General features: G+C 35.7%; 2 protein-coding genes across 3 annotated transcripts in view; one reads left to right on the top strand and one right to left on the bottom strand.

Annotated features, from left to right (window-relative positions):
• The window catches only part of mcph1 (microcephalin 1), a 50444-nt gene that overhangs the window by 3138 nt on the left and 25773 nt on the right, over positions 1-21533 (bottom strand). The gene's annotated exons all lie outside the window — the stretch shown is intronic.
• angpt2a (angiopoietin 2a) lies at positions 8628-20877 on the top strand. The gene is made up of 9 exons (XM_056471399.1): positions 8628-8972; positions 11761-11916; positions 14030-14151; positions 14238-14473; positions 15287-15414; positions 16781-16882; positions 16977-17143; positions 19933-20063; positions 20357-20877. Exons 1-9 carry the CDS (start codon positions 8709-8711, stop codon positions 20515-20517), a joined length of 1467 nt encoding a protein of 488 aa, XP_056327374.1. The 5' UTR covers positions 8628-8708; the 3' UTR covers positions 20518-20877.

Here is a 21533-nt window from a genome sequence, read left to right as displayed (position 1 = left end):
AGTCTCTGGGTCAATGCATGTAAAGATTTTGGACATCTTGGACACTTTTAATGCTTCCAAACAGTTTGTTGCAATTACAAAAATTGCCCATGTCTTGAGGTAATAAATTTTAATGCGATTTACCTCTTTAATACTGTGCGTGTTTGATTGGACAGGAATCACAGGACTGATTTTCCTAATCCCCATAGACAAGAAAAAATAGTGACTGAGTTGAAGTAGTGGAGTAAAAGTACCGATACTGCACTAAAAATGTACTTAAGAAAAAGTAAAAGTACACGTTTTTAAAACTACTTAGTAAATTACAATTCCTGAGAAAAACTACTCAATTACAGTAGTTTGAGTATTTGTAATTTGTTACTTTACACTGGTTGTCTTTTAAAGAGCATATTTTTAACACAGCTCAATCTTGCAGGTTTGCATTTTTCAACATCCGAAAAATTAGACCCTCAACTTTTAGTCCAAGCTCTTGTCTTTTCAAGGCTTGACTACTGCAATGCACGTCTAGATAGTCTCCCAATCCTGCACTTTCAAGCCTTTACAGATGATCCAGAACGCTGCAGTTTGTCTGGTCTTCAGTGAGCCAAAGAGAGCCAATGTAACAGCTCTATTGATACCAGTTGAATCTTGGATCAAGTTCAAATCGCTGATGCTTGCTTACAGGACAGCCAGTGGCACTGCACCCTCTTAGGGCCTCCTCACACTATGCTATCAGAACCGTGCCCAGGCCCGTTTCCCGGATCGTTTGAGAAGTGAGTGCTCGGAATCGGGCTCAGGCATGGTTCTCTTGGCCGGCCCTGGCCCGGTTGGAAGAGGTGTGCCAGAGCCCGGTTCACTTGGGCCCAAAACTGAAAAGCGAGATGTGACTTTTAAGGGAGGGTTTCATATGGATTTATTAATCATTCTTACTGTTCAATGAACACAAACTGTCGTAGTTTATTGAAGACGCAAACCTCTCATTGCACGAAAGCACCTTCAGCAAACCTCCTAATTCTTGTAGCACGAGGACTTTATGATTGTTTATGAGCGTCAAAAGTGGCTGATCTGTTCGGCGACATATTTGACTGAGTGTCACTGCATATCAAATGACTTAAACGACGATATAACTAAAGAAATCTCCACTGTGCTGAGCGAGAGCGCTTCTGACCAGCGCATCATCGATGATGTAAGCGTGCCCAGGCTTGAATGTAATGTGAGTGCGGGCCATCGGGGGAGACGGGAGGGGAGACATGCAGGGTTTGGCCCGGTTCCAGGCAACTGTACATACTGTGAGTACACCCTTACCTTCACATGCTCCTAAAGGTCTAAAATCCCTTCCAGGAGCCTCAAGTTATTACATGTATATCCCTGTGCGTACATGATTATTGTGTGTATATATATATATATATATATATATATATATATATGGTATAAGTTGTTCTTGAATTTCTTTTTTAACATTAAATGTACTTTTTAGCATAAAAATTGATGAATCATGATTTATTCATGATAAAACATTCGTACACACATTTACACATACAGTTGTGGGTACGTTTGGATCGTAAATGAGACCCAATTTTTCTAAGAATGATCATATTTAAAGGTGCTGTATGTAAGTTTTTGACTCTTCTAAAGCATAAAAATACCCTAATATGTTTGCAGATATTTAAGAAACATGCTAAGTGAACATTCTTGTTTATCTGAAAAACAATGTTGGAATCAGATATTCTGCTTTGAATATGTCCATTACATGCCGGAACGTCTGTCTTTGTTTTGGTTCTTTTAACCCAATGCCAGTTTAGCCAATTATATTTCAGCACCCCGGGTTGCCCTGGTGGAAAACAGGGTATTTCATTCATTCATTCATTCAAAAAGACTCTCAAAGAATGCGTCCGTGATCGAAATGCGACCTCTGGCGGACAGTAGCAGACTCTGAAATGAGACACAGATTCAGAGTATGATCCAGGAATGCAATACCTAGTTCAACCACTGGGTGTCAAACTTACATACTGCACCTTTATATCGCTACAACTTTTTGTAGTACCTTTGATGAACAAAACATGAAAGCATGAGCCATGTGTACACACAATGCACCCCCCCAACAACATCCAAGAAGGTACAAGAACATGACAAACAAGAATCAACACATCACAAAACAAATCTGACTAATCATTTAACTTTACTTGCAGCTGTAGTCATGTGTTGATGATGAGTTGAACGGAGTTTACAAAATATAGTTATAATTAAAATTGTTTTTACATTGAAAGCAGGTCTCTAGTGTAATGAAAGGAAAAAACACTCTCCCGAACATGTAAATGACCAAACTTCTCATCCAAAGAAAAGGAATAGAGCTTGTAAACTCTAAGACAAATAAGGACATTACATCATTTCCTTCCTTCTGCAACTTCCTAGTGACATTATATGACCAACACAAACAGGAGCCCTCCCACGCATTCAGATGGTGACGGCAGACCATTCTTTATATTTTAGAAACTCTTTTTGTGATGAGTAAATAAACAAACAAATAAATAAAAGTAATAATATCAGTGTTAAAGATTAACATGTATTTTTATTTATTTGATTGTTTAGTTCCAGCTGCAACCCAGTACTGGGAAACCCCCATACACACTTATTTACACAAATACACTATGGCCAATTTAGCTTATTCAGTTCACCTATAGCACAGTCTTTGGACAGTGGGTGAAACCAGAGCACCCGGAGGAAACCCACGCCAACACAGGGAGAACATGCATACTCCATACAGAAATGCCAACTGACCCAGCCGGGACTCAAACCAGTGACCTTCTTGCTGTAAGACGACTTGCAGTGTGTCAAATTGACATATAGTAACTAGGTATTAAAAGAATAAACATATTTTTAGCAGTTGCAATGTTGTATGATCAATGGCATTGTAAAACAGGATGGCAAAGTCACTGGCTGCGTCCGAAATCGCCTACTAGTCAGTAAGTACTACATTTAAATTTTAATTTGCTACTCGACTGTTAGAAAAGTACCTTCTATATAATCTGAATGTGAGTAGTATGAACGGAAGTCGAATGTACTACGTTGACCTAGCCGCATCAGTTGCGTCGATTTACTCCCAATTATTAATTGTCTCGCAAACCGTTATGATATATCATTGCGTCTGTAAAGTCTAGATAGGATACGTGGCCAGCCGGAAGTGCGATGTGCATATCAATATAGTAGCATTTTTTATGACACTGTATAATAATAATTAATATTTTACAGTACTGTGATGGTTTGGTTTAGGGTTAGGGTAAAGTTAAACAATAGAAAATTCAATTTATTGGGTAATTTAATAGATAACATAAATAATACTCTACAACTACTGTTTTTACAGTACTGTGATGGTTGGGGTGGGGGTAGACGTTAATAAAATACAATTAATGGGAAATTTAATAAATAATACAAATAATTTTCGTTAACCTCCGGCAGCAACCATATCTGATCTAGCAACAACCGTATTGCGTCCTTCGGATGCGCAATTTAAAATCTCACTGTAAGTAGTAGGTCATCCAGGTACTTTTCGATAATGTTTTTCAAACTCTATGAATTCGGACATACTACTCGGCTCGCATGCTGTTTTTAGCATACTATACAGCAGGGGTCACCAATCTCGCTCCTGGTGGTTCAGTGCCCTGCAGGGTTTAGCTCCAACTTGCCTCAACACACCTGCCTGGGTGTTTCAAGTATACCTAGTAAGACCTTGATTAGCTTGTTCAGGTGTGTTTGATTAGGGTTGGAGCTAAAATCTGATTCCGAGGACATCGGACCTCTAGGAACAAGTTTGGTGATCCCTGCTATATAGTATGGAAGTATGCGCTTTCGGATGCAGCATCTTACATTTGAATCATTGTAACATATCTACAGGATCGACTTTCTTACAATTTTTACATTGTTTTCATGTTTTTTACATTACCATGACAGTGACAGACATTATTAAACAGGCTCCAGTGATGTGATACATAAAATGCTGTACAAATATTTCTTGTGCTTAAGCGGTTTTTCCTTTTGTAAATATTTTTTGGAATGATTAGGAAATTAAGTTTTAAAGAATGTTTCCCAATGTTTTACAATGAATGTTTTACAACTCTGTTGAGACATACCAAAAGCATACATTTTGGATGTCCCCTTATCTAACTTAAAAAAGCATGATTGGTGTGCCTTCAAAAGACATAATATAATATAATATAATATAATGCGTCACGGTGACGCAGTGGGTAGCACGATCGCCTTACAGCAAGAAGGTCGCTGGTTCAAGGTATTTCTGTATGTAGTTTCAACACAATCTCACGGCAATTCGTAACTTTTTGATTTAGTGGCTAATTCGTACAAACTAATTCGTACAATTTAGTACGATTTGCTCATCCACCAATGACGGTTGGGTTTAGGGGTGGGGTTAGGTGCCTTGCTCCTTTTTAAAATCGTACAATGTCGTACGACTGAACTTATACGAATTCGTACGAATTAGCCACTAAACGGTCAAAACGTAAAATACTTACGTTTTCTCGTGAGATCAGGCTGGTAGTTTGCATGTTCGTGCTCCGGTTTCCCCCACAATCCAAAGAGATGTGCTATAGGTAAATTGGGTAAGCTAATTTGCCTGTTGTGTATGTGTGTGAATGAGTGTGTATGGATGTTTCCCAGTGATGGGTTGCAGCTAGAAGGGCATCCGCTGTGTAAAACATATGCTGGATAAGTCAGCGGTTCATTCCCCTGTGGCGACCCCTGATCCATAAAGGCATTAAGCCGAAAATAAAATGAATGAATAAATAATATAAGTCTAAATCATTAGCCCTCCTGTTATTTCTTTTAAAAAAAATTCCCAAATGATGTTTAACAGAGTAAGACATTTTTCACAGTATTTCCTATAATATTGTTTCTTCTGGAGAAAGTGTTATTTGTTTTATTCCGGCTAGGATTTTTTTTTAATTGTCTACAAAATCCATCATTAAACAGTGACTTGCCTAATTAACCTAGTTAAGCCTATAAATGTCACTTTAAGCTGAATATTAGTATCTTGAAAAATATTTAGTAATATATTATGTACTGTCATTATGACAAAGATAAGAGATCAGTTATTAGACAATAATTATTAAAACTATTATGTTCAGAAAGGTGTTGAGAAATAGTTTTTAATTGTCTTCAATCATATGTTTTAAACAAAATCATAAATACAGTATATCCTTAGACCTGCACTTGTTTATTTGTGTGCTTTGGTTTCAATGAAAAACTGTGACGCACTCTTGAGTGAACAGAAGCTTTGATGGTCATCAAAAAGCAATGTTCTCACAGGTGTTAATGGAAGTGATGACAAGGACTTGATATGCAAGCAGTGGAGACACCCAAGGGGTTAAGACAAAACATCCTCTGAGCGGAATTGCTTCCTCCCACAACACCTGCCTTCCCCTTCCTCCACGTTAGCTCTTCGGGACATTATATTATGATCATTGAAAATGAGGAAGTGCTGTGATAGACTGACTAAGTGCTTGCAATAATATTGTTTTTACATTTCCAATAATGCAGACATAAAATAAATCTCAAACTCCTTTTTTCACCCGATACCTGCTAGACTTTTTATGCATCAGTCATCTTCTAAAATGTAATGCCTTACAAAAACTGATGTAAACATGGATATAAGAACCAATCAGGCCATACACATAGTGAATTTAGTTATGTTTAATAAAAATGTTTTGTGATCAGCTGAAACCATGTGCAAATGAACACATGAAAAACCTTACTGCTTCTTCATTTCCTTTACATGGTACCAGTGCTCAACAGAAATTATTGTGATTGGTTGTGAAAATCATCAGGTTACCGCTCTTCACCAAGTGCAAACACAGATACACGGACACTAGAGCGTTTTAAAGCCATGAAGATCAGTTGATTCATCAGCAGATCACTTGTCTATATTTGCACTCTATAAATATTTGCACTCGGCGAAGAGCGGTGAACTGATGACCTTCACGGCCAATCACAGTCATTTCTGTTGAGCACTGGTGAACACAATGGCAAATCAGCGGTTTAAGAACGTGCTCAACAGTGCTTAAAATGTTAGCAGGAAACTGATGTTTTTTTTATTTTAGCACCCAAATTCAGTATCATGGCAAATCTGATATAATAGAAAGAATCAGCTCGTTAACATGAGTTTGATAAATGGTATCTAAAATGCGTGTTTGGGAAAGAAAACGTTAGCTAACTAGTGCCATTTCCCTTAACTTAGCTGAAAATGAGGTCTGATATGCCTTTTTATTTTTATTTTCGATTCAGAATAGACCTTCGGGTCACTCAGAAGATGGTGAAATTATACATTTGAGTCACTTTCTCTTCGCTGATAAGATATACAGCCAAGTACACAACAATTCGCCATCACAGATGCCGTTTCAGTGTGACTCCAGGTAATACTTCCGGGTTTCTTGCCACAAAAGCCTCACTTTCGCTTTTAAAGAGGCGGCCACGTGAAATAAGCCTTCAGTATATAGCCAACAAAATTCATTTATTTTCCTTCGGCTTAGTCTCCATTTCAGAGATCGCTACAGCGGGCTCAACTATTTTGGTTTTATGCAGCGGATGTCCTTCCAGCCACAACCCAGTGCTGGAAAACACCCATACACACTCATGCAAACACGGGGAGAACATGCAAGCTCCACACAGAAATGCCAACTGGTACAGCCGAGACTCGAACAAGCGACCTTCTTGCTGTGAGGCAACAGGGCTAACCACTGAGCCACTGTGTCGGCCGGCCAACAAAATGAAAACTTAAAACGATCAACTGCATTATTAGAGATGATATTTTACAAATGTCACATTTAATAAAGCCTTATAATTTAAATAAATAAGCTGATTTTTTTAGTCTAGCTTTCAGAACCTTACCAACATAGTGTACACTGTAAAAAAATCTGTAAATTAGCAGTTTTCTGTATTTGAGTTTTGTGTTTATATTTTTCACCATTTATTTATGGTTTTGAACTGCATTATGGGACTTTGATCTTTCTTCCAACAACTTTTAACCTTGAGAGAGACTTTTATGAACATTTTTAATTGTTTAAAGTGATATATTGTCTGTGTTGGTGTTGTATATTACGGTACAAAAGCCTTGCCAATACATTGTCTGTTCTTTTACAGATTTATTTCTCTCTATATATTATTTCTTTTATTACTTCAAACTACTAAAATGTCAACAAAAGTCACTTTGTTAAACTGTAGAGTTGAATTTTCAACATCAAAAGTCGACAGAGCAGAGATCAAGGTCCTATAATGCAATTCACAACCGTAAATAAATGGAAATAAACACTTGTGAATCACAAAATACAGAAACTTTTTTTAATTAGACAACTTTTTACAGTGTAATAATAAGTCAAATGTAAATCTGGTTTAGTGTAGGTGTCAGGTGTAGTTCATGAAATGATTGTGTAGAAATTATTCACAATCCCTTGATCACTTTTCCAACATCTGCAGGGAACCAGTGATTTAAAGAACTGAAGCAAAAACAAAATGTCTGTACACCTGGTCATGTACACACAGTAAAAAAAAAAAAAAAAAAAAAAAGTTGACTTTAAATAAAATAAATGAGTAAACCTCTTACTTTTAAAAGGATTAGCTGACTTTTAAAGTGAGTAAAAACATTGTCTTAAATTTTTTTACAAAGTAAAAACAAGTAAATTAACTATGTGAATAATAATAAAAAATTAAGTTACATCAACTTAACGGTTCCCAGTTACATTTGGTTTACTCATGATTTTAAGTCATTGGGTTTACTAACTTTTATTAAAGTAAAATAAATTACTTTTTACAATGTAGGCATACACTCAAAACATGTCTTTGCTGCTTGTTCAAACTACTAATTTAAAATGAGTTGAAACACAATTCTAAGGTTATTTTGGGACAACTTAATTGTTTTATGTTCAATCCCCTTAAATTTGTAAAAACTATGAACTTAATCAATTTGTCTTGGGACAACATGAAGGAATTGTGTGGAACTCTGCATTTTTTTTACAGTTTACATTGTAAAAAATGCAGTGTTCCACACAATTCCTTCATGTAGTCCCAACACAGATTTAGTTAAATGTAACAAATTTAGGTGGATTGAACATAAAACAATTAAGTTTCCCCAAAAATCTCAAGAACTGTGTTGTTCCAGCTCATTTTAAATAAGTCATTTGAACAAGCAGCAAAACTACTTTTTTTGAGTGTATGGTGTGACACTTCTGAAGCTGAATTCTTTCATTTATTATGGCATTGATTTAGTTTAGTAGTATCCTATAAGGGAAACGCCAATCAACCATTGTGCTCCCATTCTTTTAATCATGCCTGACCCACTGCCTTAGTTATTATTGGCACAGATACAGGCGAGAGATAGCATAATACGAATTTAATTAAAGAAGCCACTCAGATTATGGGAGGAGTCGGAGTCATTTACAAAAGACTTGGCTAAGAAAACAGCCTGTTAGACTGATAAGGGATGAATACAAGCAGACTGGGGAGGCGGAAACAATACGAGAGTGTTTATGTCACTGTCTCCTCCCCTTCTCATGATATAAATGAAGCTTACACAGAGTGCGAGTACAATGCTTGAACAGGAGATTCAACAGGATACACAAACTACAACTCTAAGATATTCATTCATTTATAAATTATTAACACCTCTAATACAGGAAACCACCAAGATAATTACTTACATGAGCAGATTTTAATATCTTATCAGAGCAAATATGTTGAGATCATGGATACTATTTCTAAGTTATAGCCTTAGTGCCGGGGAAGCATTTACAACTAATTCGGATGCGACAAGAAAGCAGCAGTACCAGATCCAGAACGGGCCATGCACATACACCTTTCTACTGCCGGAATCGCAAAACTGTGGAGGCCCTTCAAAAACCTACACCGAACAAGTGCAGAGGGATGACCCGGTTGACTGGAACAGACTGGAACAACTAGAGACCATCATTGAGAACAACACACAGTGGCTGCAAAAGGTAAAAGTCAATACAATAAATCTCTATTCACATCTGCAGAGATGGGCAGTGTTTTAAATAGAAGTATTTTAAATACTTATTTAATCACAAAATACGTCCCAATATATCCCAAATGATGTTGAAGAGAGCAAGGAATTTATCACAGTATTTCCTATAATATTTTTTATTCTGGAGAAAGTCTTATTTGTTTTATTTCGGCTAGAATAAAAGCAGTTTTTACATTTTTTAAAACCATTTTAAGGTCGAAATTATTAGCCCCCTTAAGTAATATTTTGTTTTGATAGTCTACAGAACAAATCATCGTTATACAACCTGCCTAATTACCCTAACCTGCCTAGTTAACCTAATTAACCCTTTAAAATGTGACTAAGCGGAATACTAGTATCCTGAAACATATCTAGTAAAATATTATTTACTGTCATCATGGCAAAGATAAAAGAAATCAGTTATTAGAGTTATTAAAACTATTATGTTTAAAAATGTGTTAATTTTTTTTCGTTTAACAGAAAATAGGGAAAAAAAAGCATACAGGAGGGCTTATAATTCGGACTTCAACTGTACTTTGTAATTTGTATATATTTATATATTGTACAAAAAACTAAATTTAATGTAATTTGTATTTAAATACTTTAAGAGACTTTTCTGGTATAAATGTCGTCAAATTTTTCTGTTTTGACTTAAATTACATGACACCATGTTGGATCCTGTCTAGCATGTGCATTAAATTAAGGTCAGAAGCAAGTCAAGAGGCACCTTTTGTGCTCAAACTGCTTTAAAGGGGGCCTATTATACAAAAAACACTTTCATATGGGGTTTAAACAGTGTGTGAATATAACCAGCTTCTAATCGTAACATTTTTTTTCATTATATTTTTTATAATCACACTTGAGAACAGTCTGCAGAAACGTTTTGATTTACATTGTTCCTTCATCAGAAGGAGAAAAAGCCCCATCCATTAGTGACTATCTCTCTCTCTCTCATTAGCATATGAAATTAAGGCCGGCTCACACTGCAATTTTTTTTTTAATAATCCTGAACGATTGTAGCATGTCAGACTGCACAAATATGGCTCCCATGTCACACTGTAAGATCTCAGCTGTCAAAGTCAGACTGAACGACAAAGATGCGCCAAGCATGGAAGAAAACTCCCCTGGAGTTTAACGTCATCCACGCAAGACACTTTCACTATCCTACGTTCTGAATTTATTCCTCACAGCAAATATAAACAATCTGTAGTGACAATTTTGCACACAACACGCCTCAATTAAACCAGGAAGAAAAAGAAAATGTTTTGAACTTTCCCCACGGACATTTGAATTGTCGCATGATTGCATAATCAGATTCGGAACTCTTATATATATATATATATATATATATATATATATATATATATATATATATATATATATATATATATATATATATATATATATATATTGTTGTCATTTATTATGAACTGTGGACAAAGCTATGCTTTAGGAATAATCGTTTACATTTGTAATGGGAGACAAACATACTGTGCTTGCAGTTATTATTAAAATGATGTAATTTAATTAATATGCAAAATACAAGGCAAGAGCAGTATGTCCATTAATGAGAGATCTAGTGTTTTTCATTAACTATGAATTATCAAGAAGGTTTATGTTATATAGTTTGCAGGTAAATAGACCACCCGCTTTGAATATTATCAATCGATTGAATGGGTGTTATTAGTGGTTATCAGTTGATAGATATGGGCCAGTAGGGACCTTCTGCACCTACTGGTAGGCTCAAAAGGCTGTTATCATCCATCCACATGGTTAATCATCTATACTAATAGAGAACACTTGGTTGGGGTAGACGTTAATAAAATACAATTACTGGGAAATTTAATAAATAAATAAATAATTCTCGTTAACTTCCGACCACAGCCATTTGTGATCTATAGCCGATTAACCATGCATGATAACAACCATGCATGATACTAGTAGGCCCAGATGCCCCCTACTTGCCCATATCTATGAGCTGATAACTCCCATTCAATAGAGTGATAACATTCGAATCGGCTGAATAGACAGACCCTGACAACACCGGCCAACCACAGCACATAGCATGTGACTTCTGTTGTCATCTAAGTACATTAGTCATCATTATAAGCATTAGATTTTCATCACAAAAAGCCTACCAATCCATATGATCCATGCGTGTTCAAACTACTTAGTAAATAATTGTGTTGTTTCAACTCATTTTTAATAACTTAAATGTTTTCTGTTCAATCCACTTAATTTTGTAAAAATGATTTAATTAACTTAATTGATTTGTGTTGGAACAGCATGATGTAATTGTGTGGAACCCAACATTTATAAACATATATAATGTGTAAGTATTACATTATGATGTATGTTGACTATATGATATGATGACAATGTAGCCCACCATTATCAATGCAAAATGTATTCAGTCTCAACTGAAAAGAAAAGGATGTGGAGCCTTTAAAACCATCTCCAATCTCGAAAAATGATGGGAGATAGCATCTTGGAATGGCGAAATATCCCAGAGTTGTGTTTTATGATTTATTTTATGCTAAATCATTTTAACCAATGTTGAATTTTTTTTTGTGGTATGTATTTTCGCTTACAACTCAAAGATTAGGGTGTAGTCTAATCTAAAAAAAGTACCTGGGTCTGCAAAAGTTACATTCAGCATCCCAATACAACAACAGAGAAATATTCTCTTACATAATCACATAGTACACAAGAGTAACACTATTCAGATCTTAAACATGTTCATATTATGATCCTATCCACAGCTGGAGAACTACATTGAAGAGAACCTCAAACAAGACATGGTCCAAATTCAAAATAATGCAGTGCAAAACCACACAGTGACCATGATCAAGATTGGGACCAGTCTGCTGAGTCAGACAGCAGAGCAAACACGCAAAATCACAACTGTCGAAGCACAGGTAAGGGTTGACATTTGTCTGTATAATCCAGCCGGCAGGCAGAGTTCAGTTTCAAAACTTAATTAGGCTCGACATTTATTAAAATGAATTAGGCTGGGGATTAGATTTATTTTTGCCCTAATCACATTTTCAGTTAGGGATGCACCCATCCAATACTCTGATCAGATATTGGCTTTGTTGTTGCATTTTTTGGCCGATTGTGTATTGACCAGATAGGACCATTTGTATAATTAGCATATTTTTCCTTTGTATAATTAAGTTCTTGTTTATACTGACTCGATTTTAAGTCGCTTTCAACAGAAACATCTGCTAAATGACTTCAGTAAATGTAAATGACAGATCCAAATCAGGTAAAATAGATAGATAAAAGATATCTTGATAAAATAGTGAAAGTGGATTCGGTCATGCCCTTAATTCTTTTGCGCAATGCGCTTTAGACTTTGAGCCTAGATCGTTAAAATAGAGCCCTTAAACTTTTAATGTTTTGAAACAGTAATGACAAAGCCGTCACATGACCTTGCCAATTTAATACATGCTGCAGAGTCACATATTCAAAACAAAAGATTTGTAAATGTTCCAAAGCTTCATGAAGCAGTATTCTGAAACCAGCTATCACTACTTTATATTTACTCTGGTGATATTTTACACATTTGGATCTTTTTAGGCTATGCTTTAGACCAGTGTTTCCCAACCCTGTTCCTGGAGGAACACCAACAGTACATATTTTGGATGTCTCCCTTTTCTGACCCATTAACTTCAGGTGTTGGAGTCTCTCTTGATGTTATTATAAGTTGATTCAGGTGTGTTTGATGAGGGAGAGGTTGAAAATGTGTACTGTTGGTGTGCCTTCAGGAACAGGGTTGGGAAACACTGCTTTAGACTGCCATTTTTACAAATTGAGCTTTCCTACGTTTTATTGTGTAGTTTATAAGTTCATTATGTCATTTTAAATGCACCTTATTGTCACTAATGGCTATTTGTCTCATCTTTTTTAAACTCTTTTAATCCCACACTACACAATACAAACTGACCCAAATTTAGTTATTTGTTACTCAACCAATAAGGACGACTGTTACATGTCAACATACCTTCATTTACATGAGCACAACATTCTCTGGCCCTTCATTCTCTGGGTTATCGCTGCCATTTTTTTCTGTGGCAAACAATGGTTTTGACACATCAGCTAAATGTGTACTGTCATGGAATTTAATGAACAGTATAGATGGCTCACAAGTTAAAAGAACAACTGCTTCATCTTATTGCCTTAAATGAACTTCATAAGAACATAGAAAAGGTAATGCAATGCAATTCAGTCCAAAATGTTCAAAATATGGTTTTAAATATTTAAACTAACATTTTACAAGTGCTTTAAGGACGTTAATTTAATAAAACATGAAAAACTCAGGGGTTTTCTTGCATCAAAACTGGTCTCACCAGTTTGGGCACTGCTGATTGGGGCAATAAAGCTCCGCTCACTTTATTAGTTAATAAGCATGTCACACAAAGAGGACATTCAAGCTTGTGCTCTCAGATGGAGATGTGTTTAAATATGTTTATAAATGTAACACAATTAAATTAAATTCAAGTTTTCTGCTTTTCGGCTTTGGTGGCCACCAAAAATTTGGAAATGCAGGAAAAACCCTGAAACTGTATTTTACGAACAGCTGAAAAACTCAAGTAGGTATTGCTGCAGGGCTCCAGGGGGACGGATTACACCGCAAATAGGTTGTGTAACCTCCAAATGGCAGGGACTTATGCCACAAGTAGGATGGGTTTAGGGTTGGTGTAGGTGGAGTAGACATTAATAAAACATAACAGGTTACTGTTAGGTTGGGTTTAGGGTTGGGGTAGGCATTCATAAAGCACAATATTGGACTCCCATATTGGACATTAAATAAATTAAAACTCTAGGTTTGTACAGCCCACTTACAGCTCAAGACCCAACCACTTGGAGCTGGCTCAAACCTCCGTTCATACTCTTCTTGAAAAACTAGAAAATGCCAATGGAGTAAGCTTAATTCACTAACAAATTGCAAGTGAATTTAGTAAACACTCATGGTTTGCAATGTTGTTAACTTCCAGTGGTAAACCCAATGTCTGTTTTCATCATTAGGTTATTAACCAAACAACTCGAATTGAACGTCAGCTTCTTGAGAATTCCATTTCCACCAGCAAACTTGAAAAAGAGTTTCTTCAGCAGATTAATGAAATCAACAAACTGAAAGAAAAAAACAGGTAACAAAAAGCACCACCACAGTTAAATTCACATTGCTTCTGAAGTTTTTCTAAGTTTTTTTAAAGTTCTCTTATTTCCATCTTAGTTTCCTAGAGAAAGGAATGGAAGACATGGAAGGAAAGAGGAACACTGAGCTGGAGACCTTGAAAGAGGAGAAGGAAGAGCTGAAGAAGCTGGTGGAGATGATGGCTAAGATCATAAAAGAGATGGAGCAACAAGTGTCGAGCACGTCCTCTGATAACTCTGCCATGAAGCAGCAGCAGCAAGAGCTGACAAATACAGTCAACAATTTAATCCAAACCATCTCTGTGACAAGGCAAGGCAAGGCACATTTATTTATTGAGTTTAACAAAGCTGTAATTGATCCAAAGTGCTTTACAATAACAATAAATCAGAAGATTTAAGACAAAAAGACACAATCAACTATTGAAGGTGATCTATGTCAAAAGAACAATAGCTACAGTACATTAGAACAAACAATTGCTAGATAGCAGTTAATTGAACGCAATCGGTTTCATTCATTCATTTTCCTTTGGCTTAGTGCCTTCTTTATCAGGGGTCGCCACGGTGGAATGAACCACCAACTATTCTGGCATAAGTTTTATGCAGTAGATGCCCTTCCAGCCACAACCAGTACTGGGAAACACCCATACACTCTAACATACACACTTATACACTACAGCCAATTTTGTTTACCCGATTCACCTATAGTGCATGACTTTGGACTGTGGGGGAAACCAGAGCACCTGGAAGAAACCCACAACAACATGAGAACATGCAAACTCCACACAGAAATGCCAACTGGCCCAGCTGGGACTCGAACCAGCGACCTTCTTGCTGTGAGGCGACAGTGCTAACCACTGAGCGAACGCACCACGCTTGTTTTATAATATAAATAATAAAAATAATGGAATAGCTATAAATTCTTATGAGATGTCTACGTCAATACATTAACTTGCAATTAGCATTTGTGTAGTATATAATCATGTTGTAATATAATTTACTTTAAAAAAATGTAACTTAAACTTATTACGTTACGTTTATTTGCATTTATTTATTAACTTAAAACATTTATTGCAACTGCTTTGGGTTACAAAGAATTTTACATAAGGTTAGAATTGTTTTTTTTCCCAGGAAGCAATTCTGCAATGATGCAGGACAACCCCGATCAGTTTGTTGACTGTGCTGTAGTCTTCAAGCAAGGGAACAAGAAAAGCGGCGTCTACTCACTGACCATACCTGGTACAAAACAACAGTTCAAGGTAACGTCTTTCATATTGATGACACTATTCACACGGCTCTATTTTAATGACCTAGGTGCAAAGTCTAAAGTGCATGGCACAAAAGCATTGAGGGCAAGTCTGAATACACTTTTGCTATTTTAAGGAAGGAAAAATACATTCTGCGCCCTGGCAGGGTTGTGCTTATTACGTGCATTAAACCAATCGGATTCTCATCAGTCATTATCTTTAAGAGTCAGTTGTGTCGCACAAGGGCACATTTGCTATTTGGCGGACTTTGTAAGTGGAAAAACTGAACACTTCACTAACAAGAAAAAAGTTAAACAGTCCATCCACAGTGGGAGGATAAAGTATGAGCCTCCTCCATTCAGCCTCTTTCTCTTTACCGCTTTATTTTTGTGGAGTAAGGAAACTGTTGTTTGCACTTCACTGAAGACATCCATTAGCCTACATATTTAATTTTGTCTGTTAGAGAAGAGATTTGTGTCAAAACTATTTCTAAATTCAGTTCTAATTTCCAGCAAACGAATAGATGAACAATAATAACAGTGTCGGCAAAAAACTGAGATATATATCCAAACACACAAGCTATTCTTATGCCCCATAAGGTGATGCACAGTCTCCAAAAGCTGACAGATGGACAAATCTAAACTTGTTTTTATTAAAACAAATATAAATATGCATATAATAAATAATACTGCTAATAATAATAACAACATTATACAAATGCAAATAGTCATGAATAAACTGAAAAAGCCCCCCGAGGTAAAGGCATGGAGGTAGTGTTTTTTATATTCATGTAGAAAATATATTTTTTAAATAAATAACTTTTTAATCCTTATATTTTTAGATATTTGTAAAGATATTTGTGTATTGCTGTCCACCTATGCGTATTAAGCAATGTGTAAGCATTTGGACCTGCATTGGTGCATAACTAACGCGCACTTCACTGGACTTTAGGTCAGCTTTAACTTGGTCAATGGCGCTGCTCATTTCAGTTCCTTAAAATAGCAACGTGTCAACAATTAACACACCTCCTTTTTAGACCAGCACACTCATGAGTCCACAAAGTGGCAGAAATAGATTTGCTATTTAAACAACGTGTTGCAAAATGTGAAAATTACTGTTGTGCTGGTCTGAAAATAGCAACAAATCATGGCAAACACATCTTCCGCCGTATGATGGGGCCCATAGACACGTACACACATCTATATATACAGTGAATTAGCCCTCCTGAATTATTAGTCCTCCTGTAGTCTATATTTTCTCCCCAATTTATGTTTAACGGAGAGATTTTTTGGCAATTTAACAGTCTTTTTAGACTTCTGAGAAAGTGGCCAAAGTGGCCTAGAGAAAGGTTTGACAAATTGTGAATTTTTGTTTCCAGGCCTACTGTGACATGGAGACAGATGGAGGTGGATGGACAGTAATACAGAAGCGCTTCAACGGCCTTGTTGATTTTCATCAGACATGGAAAAATTACACCATGGTAGGGATTTATTGGCGTCTACATCCTTTTTTGCCCTCTCCTGACAAATCAACACTGCTACGTAACATGAAATTGATGTATTTTTCTACTTCAGGGGTTTGGTGACATCTCGGGCGAACACTGGTTGGGGAATGAAATCATTTCCAAGTTGACACAAGAAAAACAACACATCCTTAGGATCGATCTGATGGACTGGGAGGGGAATACAGCCTTTTCAAAATATGGCCAGTTCTCACTCGATGGAGAGAAGCAGAATTACAGGTGACAAATTTACATGTGCTTACAATATATGTAAGATTTATCCCGTGCTTCCATAAACAGTGAAAGTAAAAATTATTAGAATTTTTCTTTTTTCAAATATTTCCCAAACGATGATTAAAAGAGCAAGAATATTTTACAGTATTTCCTAAAATATTTTTTTCTTCTGGAGAAAGTCTTAATTGGTTTATTTCAGCTAGAATAAAAGAATACATGTTTAAGGTCAATATTATTAGCCCCCTTAAGTAATATTTGTTTTCTATTGTCTACAGAACAAACCACTGTTATATATAACTTGCCTAATTGCCCAATTAATCTAGTTAAGCTTTTAAAATGTCACTTTAAACTGAATATTAGTATCTGGAAAAATATCTAGTAAATATTATGTACTGTCATCATAGCAAAGATAAAAGAAATCAGTTATTAGAAATGAGTTATTAAAACTATTATGCTTAAAAATGTGTTGTTAAAAACTTCGCTCCGTTAAACAGAAACTGGGGAAAAACATACAAGGGGCTAATAATTAAGGAGGGCGAATAATTCTGACTTATGTTGTAGATAGGCATAATGCATTTACCAACTTGATGTATTGTCAACAGTGGTGAAAAGTAACGCATTACAAATATTGAAATGACTGTAATTGAGAAGCTTTTCTCAAGAATTGTATTTTAATAAGTTGTTTACTTTTATACAATTCCTAATCAGAAAAAGTTGTGACAGTATGGAAAACGCACATAAAAAAGTAATGATTTCTAAACTTGTATTTCATTGTAGACAATACAACAAACATTATTTAATGCGTTCCTCATAATTTTTATTGTTTTGGGTTTTGTCTAATTTTAGTTATTGTAATACAATTTTAAAAAATTGGGACAGGGGCAGTTTTGGGCTGGCAATCAGGCAAACTGATTAAATAATGATGGGATTTGAAACAGGTGATGTCAGCAGGTGATTGTAATTATGATTTGGTTCAAAAGCAGTGTCCAAGAAAAGTCTAGTCCTTTAGGAGCAAAGATGGGCCAAAGATCGGAAGTTTTTAAACAAATACATGAGAAAATGATTGAAATGTTTAAAAACAATGTTACTCAAAGAAAGATAGGAGGACATTTGGATATTTCACCTTCAACAGTGCATAACATCATTAAAAGATTCAAGGAATCTGGAGGAATTTGAGTACGTAAAGGACAAGGGCGCAAGCCTGAGTTAAACAACAGTAATCTCCAATCCTTTAGATGGCACTGCATCAAGAATCCCCATTCATCAATAAGTGATATCACCACATGGGTTCAAGACTTCTTTGGCAAACCTTTGTCAAGTACTACAATATGCAGTTATACAAATGCCAAACTGTTAACACGGTCCAGAAGTGCCGTCGACTTCTCTGGGCTCTGAGGCATCTGGGATGGACCGTCACACAGTGGAAACGTGTACTGTGGTTAGATCAGAATTTCAGGTATTTTTGGGGTGAAATGAATGCCGTGTGCTTCAGTCCAAAGAAGAAAAGGATCATCCAGACTATTACAAGCATCAAGTCCAAAAGCCAGGGTCTGTCATGGTATGGGGTCGTGTCAGTGGCCTTGGCAAAGGTAACTTACACTTCTGTGATGGCAACATTAATGATGAAATGTACAAAGAGATTTTGTAGCACAATATGCTGCCTTTTCCATGGATCCCTATGCATATTTCAACAAGACAATGCAAAACCACATTCTGCACACATTACAAAGTCCTGGCTGCAGAGGAAGAGGATATAGGTACTTGACTGGTCTGTCTGCAGTCCTGACCTGTCCCCAATTGGGAATGTGTGGCGCAAAATACGACAATGACGACTGCTGTATTGTCTGCAATGAAACAAGTCAAAGAATTTTTTTTTTTTATTTGCGTTTTCCATACTGTCCCAACTTTTTCTGATTTGGTGTTGTATAAACTGTGTGGCTTTAAGCATCAACTTGCACAAGATGTCTGGTATTCTAGTTAATGGTCCCTCACTATGGCAAAGTCAACATTAAAAGAATAGTACCACCTAGTGGTGCATCAAGTAAACTACACTGGCAACAGTGAAAATGCCTCTGGTTTTAGCAGTTAAAACTGTACAAATGCAGCAAAATTATGTAACCTGGTAAAAAGTTTCCTTTATTTTATATATATATATATATATATATATATATATATATATATATATATATATATATATATATATATATATATATATATATATATATATATATATGCATATATGCGTGTATGTATGTATGCATATATACATACATACATATATATTTTTTATATAGTTTTCATTATATAAGGTAACCATAAATTGACTTTTCCAGAATTTTCTGCTAACACTTTGATGCAGCTTTTTTTTGACAAGGCTATGGATCTTTTTAGTTTTCTTTTCCTACTAAATTAAGTTCTGCACATTAGTGTTTTATGTTTATTGTATTACTTTGGTGTCAAGTGTGTTACCATGATGGTGGTTAGAAGATGCTTGTTGTCATTCACACAAGTACTATATTTATTCTATCCTCTCACTTCGAAAAATGCCTCTGCAGGAATAGACTGTGTGCAGTCGCGATCTCTCTATGGTCTTACAGTAGAAAACATTTATCTTTGCTCCAGCTATAAATTCAACAAAATCTGTAAATGTATCAATTTGTAAGGAAAATGCCAGAACTGGCAAAATCTAAGAACGGTGCTCATAAATCTAGAAGAAAGCATTTTAGTTTGCTCAATCTCTTGTTGATAAAATAATTTAATCAAATGACTGACTTGTGTGCATTTCTACTCTATAGGATAAACCTCAATGGCTACAGTGGAACAGCAGGGAGAACCAGTAGTATGGGACAAACAGGAAGTGATTTCAGCGCAAAAGATCTAGACAATGACAAATGCGTTTGCAAATGCTCACAAATGCTATCAGGAGGTAAGAGCAACAACAATGTAAATACCTAAAGGTTAAACTTCCTGTTAATGATGCATCGCTCCGGAAATTAATGATGAAGCGACAAGTGTTTCTCAAACTCTGTTGTAGATCCTTAGTCTGAACCATGTTAATTAAAACGCAAAACTGCTGTAATGACGCACCTGAAGGGGGCTGAGTAATATTAATACATGTAGCAAGGATTAAGAGAGTGACGACAATTTGTCAAAATACACATATGGTTACTGAGTTTAGTTTCCATGTCTCTAAATATACATTTGTGTTGTTTAATTTAGGTTGGTGGTTTGATGCTTGTGGGCCATCCAATCTCAATGGAATATACTACCAGCAGGGACAGAACACCAACCGGTTCAATGGCATAAAATGGTATTACTGGAAAGGTTCGGCATATTCATTAAAGGCCACAACTATGATGATAAAACCAGCAAACTTCTGAGCCTCTAATGAACACTGGTGTCATTGCTTTCCTGTCCTATTTGACTTTATAGTGTACTTCTGTCTAGAACAGTGGTGTTCCTGGAGGGCTGCAGCCCTGCACAGTTTAGTTCCAACCCTGCTTCAACACATTTACCAGTAGGTTTTAAACAAGCCTGAATGACTTAATTAGTTTGACCAGGTGTGTTTAACCCTTTAACTGTCTGCGATACCAAATGGTTGACAATATTTTGACTGTTTTAAATGATGATTGTTAAAGTCATTTAAAGAATGACTATTTTAAATAATGGTTTACACACACACAGCATTGTTGGTTTACAAAAATAAATCAAACAACCAATCTTGTTGCACTACATTTGATTTTGGCTTTATTGTAAAATAAAAAAAAAAAACAGATGAGAATCTGAAATATTTTATAGCATACTTCTAAAAATAAAGAAGATTCAGTATTCAAAAATATTTTACTTTGAATATTGTTTTTAAATAAATTGGTTTTACACTTCATATTATCATTTTTTTTATAGTATATTCCAGTACTTTTACCATAAACTGACATATCTCCCATTTGGTAGAGGCTGATATTTTAGAAATTATGGGATGTGTTGGAAAAAAATGCATCGAGTGTGTTAACTAGTGACATTAGGAGTTGCAAATGCAATCTAAAAATGTTTAATTAGGGTTGGAACTAAAGTGTGCAGAGCTTGACACCGGTGGTTTAGAAGATGTCTTGTGAAATAGCTAATTAACGACCAAGAACAAATGAGCTTCATTAACAGACGATACGTTTATTTTAAATATGAAAATGTGTTGTTTATTTAAGAAAAGCTGTAAATTGCGAAGAAAAAGGATTACAGGAGTTCCCTAATTCCTCATGTAGATACTTTAAAACTACATCATTCTCAATCTGTTTATTTTATTTTATTAAATAGAGTGCAAATATGACAATCTGCACAGAAGATGGCATTTTGCTATTTATTGCACCAGAGAGAGTTGAATTCCTAACAGTATTACATACAC

This window comes from Danio aesculapii, chromosome 13 (genome assembly GCF_903798145.1).
Source record: "Danio aesculapii chromosome 13, fDanAes4.1, whole genome shotgun sequence".
Taxonomy (NCBI): Eukaryota; Metazoa; Chordata; class Actinopteri; order Cypriniformes; family Danionidae; genus Danio; species Danio aesculapii.
Note: the sequence above shows the minus strand (reverse complement) of the source record. Positions and strands in the feature narration are given on the sequence as shown.